General features: G+C 44.6%; 1 protein-coding gene across 2 annotated transcripts in view; it reads left to right on the top strand.

Annotated features, from left to right (window-relative positions):
• The first annotated feature begins 3,814 nt into the window (after nt 1–3,814).
• The window catches only part of LGR5 (leucine rich repeat containing G protein-coupled receptor 5), a 207,275-nt gene continuing 205,089 nt past the window's right edge, over nt 3,815–6,000 (top strand). For both annotated transcript variants that reach the window (XM_044679732.1, XM_044679731.1), the window contains exon 1: nt 3,815–4,035. In XM_044679732.1, the coding sequence (XP_044535667.1) occupies nt 3,815–4,035 (221 nt within the window). The remainder of the gene's footprint in view (nt 4,036–6,000) is intronic.

Genomic DNA, 6,000 nt, shown 5'->3' with positions numbered 1-6,000 from the left:
TCTCTCTCTCTCTCTCTCTCTCTCTCTCTCTCTCTCTCTCTCTCTCTCTCTCTCTCTCTCTCTCCTCTCCTCTCCTCTCTTTTCCTCTCCTCTCCTCTCCTCTCATCTGTGTGTGTGTAAAAAGGGAAAAGGGAGGGAAAGAGAGAACAATATTGGCCCTAACTCCTTTTCCCCTGACTTTGTGTTTCTTTCCTGAACACTGGTAACCAAATGGTGATCCTGAGATGCATATTCCTAACCTTGTGAATTCAGAAGTTGGATGTTCTTAGGTCCTTCAGTTGGTGTTGGATGCACTGGTTGATGCCTGAAAGTAGAGGTTCCCCCTACAACCACTAGTACCTCTTAGAAATGAAGATAACCATTGACAGGAAGATGAACCTAAGCTCTTTTCTGGACCTTAAACAAGACACTGAGGAGAAAAAGTAAAGGTAAAATGCTCACAGGACAAAATGCTTTATGTCAGATCTTTACAAATGAACATCCTGGGAGAATATAAAGGCAATCATAATTCTTCATGTTTAAGTTCTAGTCAAGTGTATACTTTGAATTTTTGTGTTTAGCATTATGCATGTGTGAAAGGAAATTTTGAGTATCTTCATCCTCATCCTTTTCGTGCCAGACCTAACCTCTAAGTGATTCTCCCCAGGGCTTGAGAATAAGATGTAAAAAAATTAAAGATTTTTTTTAAAAAAGAGTTTGAGTCCTTTCTATGATACCAGGCTCCCCGTGAACTGACCTTAATCTGCATCCATAGATCCAGAGCTAAGAGGGGGTCCCCTTAGGAGGAGTAATAGTTTTGTTTCTGCAACTAGATGGCAGGGGCTGGTTCATATATTTAACTCTATATCCCCAATACATTGGACATATACTACTCTCTTATTTAATGGATGGATGGATAGATGGATGTACTGATTCATTGACAACATGTCTCTCAAATGAGTGCTCAAGTACTTATTTCAACAATATTTTCTGTGACTTCAAAATTACTTACAGATTTCCAGCTTCCCTTAAGGATTCTGATTGTTTTTAAGTTCATATTTTTCCAAAGAAGTTGATTCTGGCTCAATACAAAAGAGGAGGCAGGAATCCCAGGAAAGTCTTTTTTAAAAAAAAACCCAAACCAGCATATCTGATTTAATCATGTAGTATCTCTCTTCTTACCAAATCGAATCAACAACTGCTTTTCAACTTTTAGTTTTAGAGTTTCCTGAGTCACTGCTAAGTGACTTTCTCAAGGTCATAACTGCCAGTGTCTATCAAAAGTAGGCCTTGAACCTATATGGGCTTGATTGCAAGTCAACACTCAATCTACTAAGCCAAAGGGGACTCTTGTTACACTTAAGTACATAACAATTAAGCAGATAAATCTGATGGAAGTTAAGAGGAGGGAAAGATGAATGTGGATTGGAGGATGGGGGCTTGAGAGGAGGAAAGAGGTTTGTACAGAAGGCAGAACACCTAGCTAGATTTGTGGTGTTTTAATTAATTAAGTTATTTATTTATTTAGAATATTTTCCCATGGTTACATGATTCATGTTCTTCCCTTTCCCTAACCGCACCCCCCCAATAGCCAACGAGCAATTCCACTGGCCTTTTCATATATCATTCTTCAAAACCTATTTCCACATTATTAATATTTGCAATGGGTTGATCATTTAAAGTTGACATTCCCAATCATATTCCCATAGAACAATGTGATCAAGCAGTTGTTTTTCTTCTGTGTTTCTACTCCCACAGTTCTTTCTCTAGATGTAGATAGTGTTCTTTCTCATAAGTCCCACAGAAATATCCTGGATCATTGCATTACCTAGCTAGGTTTTGAAACAGATTGAACCTAGATAAGTAATGAACAAGAATAGTCTATTGGAATTCAATAGCTATTTGTTGAATAAATGGATGGATGAGTGAGTGAGTGAATGAATGGGTAAATGAGTGAATAAATTAAATAATAAGTTCCACCTTTGGGAACACAGAGGAGAGGGGTAGCACTGAAACTGTCCTGATTGGAGTGGAATATGCATGTTGCAGAGTAGTAGAAAATTAACCTGGAAAGGTTAGATGGAGTCAAATTATAAAAAGGTCCATATTAAAGAAAGCTAATTAAGAGAATCTGGAGTTTGGGACTTGATACAAGAGGTGATAGGAAATCATAGCAGAATCTTGAACAGAAGAGTGACCTGAGAAATGCTTAGGTCTGGAAAGATTAATCTATGGTGGTCAAATTTTTACTCATTTTTTAAATCAGTTCTTAAGATCATAGAAGGGACATTCAAAAATCATTTAATTCAATTCTTATTTTAATGATAAAGAAAAAGAGTATCAGGGAGATAAAGGCTTGTGCAAGGTCCCATAGATAATTGGTAGTAGAATTAGTATTCAATCCCAACTCCTCTGCCTCCAGAGCCAGCATTCTTCCCAATATACTACACTTTTCCCCTCCAGTAAGATCCTTGAACTAGCTAGAAATGGGGTTTCTCCTAAAGGAAGTTTAAATTTCTTGTTCTTTCTTCTTAATCTTTAGAGAGTTACAAGGATCCATTTACTCCCGGAAGCTTTTCTGAGGGCTCAGTATCTTTGAATTCAACCTGTACTCAAAGAGCACTGAATCTATCTGAGAAAGTCTGGCGTACTATTTATTACATTGTGACCTTGAGCAAGTCTTTAAGCCTTAGTTTTTAAAGGAAACTAGAAGAGTCCTAGGGGCCTTTCTAGCTCTAAATCTTAAATTCCTCTAGGCATTACTATATTGTAGGTCGAAAGAATACAAGAGAGGTGTAGTGAAGGTACCGAACAAATGCAACTTCCCGGTAGAAAGTGCAGTTATTTTACTGAAGGCGATTCAGTTGAGATCCCCAAGCACTTTCAAAAATAATTAACCACTTCCGACATTCCCACCCGAATGGTTTGGAAAAGCCAAACTGTCGTACTCATTCAGGAGTCGTATTTATTTAGCAATTAAACGTAAGTCTTTGATTTCAGAGTAAAAGCAGGCAGGACCATGTGGTGAAAGGCGCAGAAGGCAAAGTCATCCCATTGTATGTCACACAGTTCTCCAGGCACTATCTTGCTTATTGCAATTTTCCGGACCGAGTTTGCGAGGTTTTAGTGACCTCTGACAGCCCTATTGGGGCAGCTCGAACCTGGGTTCCGAGGCCCAGTGCTGAAGTCTCTCCTGTCTTTCCAACCCCAACACCGCCCCTTCCAGGAGGGTGAAAGGAGACGGAGGTAGTAAGCGAGGACTGGGACGGGGGTCCATCCTGCCTGCTGTGTGCAAGGACGCTGGAATCCTCAGGCCTCCGCCCCTGCCCCCACCTCCTCCTTCCCTCCGCCCCAGAGAGTGGGGGAAGGAGGGAGAGGAAAGAAGGAGGGAAAAGTTGGGGCGGGAGGGGCGCAGGGGAAGCCAGGCTGCGCTGACGTCACTGGGCGCGCAATTCGGGCCGGAGCCCTTTAAAAAAAAGCGTGAACCGGGAAATATTGCTCCAACCCGCCTGCAGCAGCAGCAGCAGCCCCGCAGCAGTGGCGGCAAGATAGCGCTGAGGCCAGCGCAGCTGGGACTGCAGGGGCAGCGGCAGCAGTGGCAGCGGCAGCGGCAGTGCTCCCTCAGACTCTGCAGCTTCGCGTCCTCCTTCCTTTCCCCCTAAAGGGCAGAATCGATCGCAGAGCTTCCAGCTGCAGGCCAGCGCTGAGAGACTTCACGGGGAAGGCGACCAAAGGAGGAAGGAGTCCAGTGGAGCCCCGCTCTGCCCGCCAGCTCTCTCTACTGCCCTGCGAATTCTCTCTCAGCTTTCTCCCCCACCCTGATCTCTCTGGCACCATGGACACCTCCCCAGCCCGTGCGCTCCTGTGCTGGGCGCTCCTGCTGCACTGGGGGCGCCTGGTTAGGGCAAGCCCAGCGGAGACCCTGGCGGGCGGACAGCTGGGGTGTCCGGCCCACTGTCAGTGCGATCGGGACGGCAGGATGCTGCTCAGGGTGGACTGCTCCGACCTGGGACTTACGGGAGTCCCAGCCAACCTCAGCGTCTCCACTTCTTACCTGTAAGTGCTCTGGGCTCAGGGTCAAGCGGCGCCGAGATGAAACGGGGGCGAGGCAAGAGTAGGAGCGGGAGAGAGGGGGTATTGTGTGGAAAGAGGTGGCATGGGCCCGACACTTGGCCGGGGGAGCCCCTCCTGCCCTCGCACTGAGGAGCAGGAGGAGGTCGCGTCTCCGGTGGTGTGTTTGCTTCCAGCGGCGTGCGTCTGGACAACGTGCACACTCGTTTGCAGATGCAACCAACCGTCCTTTCATTCATTCATTTTGCAAATATTTACTGAGCGCCCACTATGTGCAGGGCACTCTGGGTCAAGAAACCTTGTTGAAATGACCCCAGGAAAAGGCAGGCTTCTATCGCTTCTAGCACAATGATGGACGCTCAAAAAAGAAAGAAGGAAAAGAAAGTACTTGTCGAAATGAAAGGGTGGAAGTTTGAAGGCAGTTCTTTCTCGAGCCATACAGAACCCAGCAGCTGGACACTGGGAAGCTGATCCTTTCCTTAATCGCTAGAAACATAGTGATGAAAGTTTGTTCTGAAAGAATCTCAGCTTCTGGAACTAGAAAGTGACTCCCAAGCTTACATCCCACCGCCGCCTGATGTAACTTTTTTTTTTTTTAACTTTAAAACCAGGTGATTAAAAGTGGGGCAACCGCAGGACCTGATTAGACCTGCAAGAATGTTATCTTTACCTTTGGCTCAGTCTGGGAGGCTTTGAAGTGTGCCGGCTGCTGTGTAATCTTTAACTGATCTCCTATCAGGGAGAAAGAGGGAAATGGGAGGAAGGTAGTAAGAGTGACGGAGGAAATAGTGCTCCCTGACCAGTGGCTAAACTGCTTTCTGTCAGTCCTCTACAAACCCCTCTCCTAACCACCTCTCCCCGTGCATTCCTCTACCCCTTCTCCTTTTCTTCGGTGACTCTGGGCAAGTCACTTAACCTGTGTCATCTTCGGTTTCCTCCTCTGTAAAATAGGGATATTTATATTTAATATTTAATAATAGGAATATTTAATAGCACCTACTTCACGGGGCTCTTGTGAAGATCAAATACGTAAAACGCTTTCCAAGCCTTAAAGCTCTCTATAAATGTTAAGGATCATTCCAGCATTATAATGCGGAGAGGAAGGGAAGCTTCTTTTTCACACCCGTCTTATTAGGAAATAAGGGGCGGGCAGGATAACAAGTGGTTGGAGACACTGCCCTAGGGAAGCAGACTCCCTGAGACCCTGTACCTCTCTCCGTCCTCTGGGAACAAGGAGGTGCCTTGCCCCCAACTTGGTACTGTGAATTTGAGCTGGAGTCCTAAAGTTGGCAGCCTCGTTTCTTGGCACCAATGAAGTGCAGTATGGCTTTGAGCTGACACGTTTTAAGTTCTAACACGAGGTGTTGACTAAACCCTGAGCCTGCCCCAAGACAAATGCAATTACATTTTCTGCTTCTGTACCACATCGTGGCATTTGGATGCCGTGCTGGTTTAACATTCTCCTTTTCTTTTGTCGTTTTGTGGAAGAAGAAAGCATAAGAGATGTGCAAAGATCCCCGTCCCCCAACCTAGCCATTCTTTTCCTGAAGAGGAAGAAAGGGAGAGAACTGGAAATCTTTGAGATCATTTTTGTGTCCACTTTAATATTTGGGTTTGGAGAGATGGACCATCTCTGCAAATTTTCAGTAAGAGTAGATGACATCCTTTCTCTTTTACCCTGTTGCAATGGAACATGATTCTTCATATCATGATTTATTGTAAAAATTGTTCCAGCCACTTCTATGCTTCTGATATACTTGGTACCATTTCAATCTGTATTTTTAGAGCATCAGAAATACGATCTTTATCATAATCATCCTTCCCAGTCCCAGAAGTCACATTTTCCCTTCTATGAATTTCTATCTCTACTAGAGAGACTGAAACACACTGTCTTTCCGATTCCAAAAAAAGAGTCCAGAAAGAAATCTGCATCCACTCAGGCAGTTTCAT

Source organism: Gracilinanus agilis, chromosome 5, assembly GCF_016433145.1.
Source record: "Gracilinanus agilis isolate LMUSP501 chromosome 5, AgileGrace, whole genome shotgun sequence".
In the NCBI taxonomy this organism is placed as follows: Eukaryota; Metazoa; Chordata; class Mammalia; order Didelphimorphia; family Didelphidae; genus Gracilinanus; species Gracilinanus agilis.
Note: the sequence above shows the minus strand (reverse complement) of the source record. Positions and strands in the feature narration are given on the sequence as shown.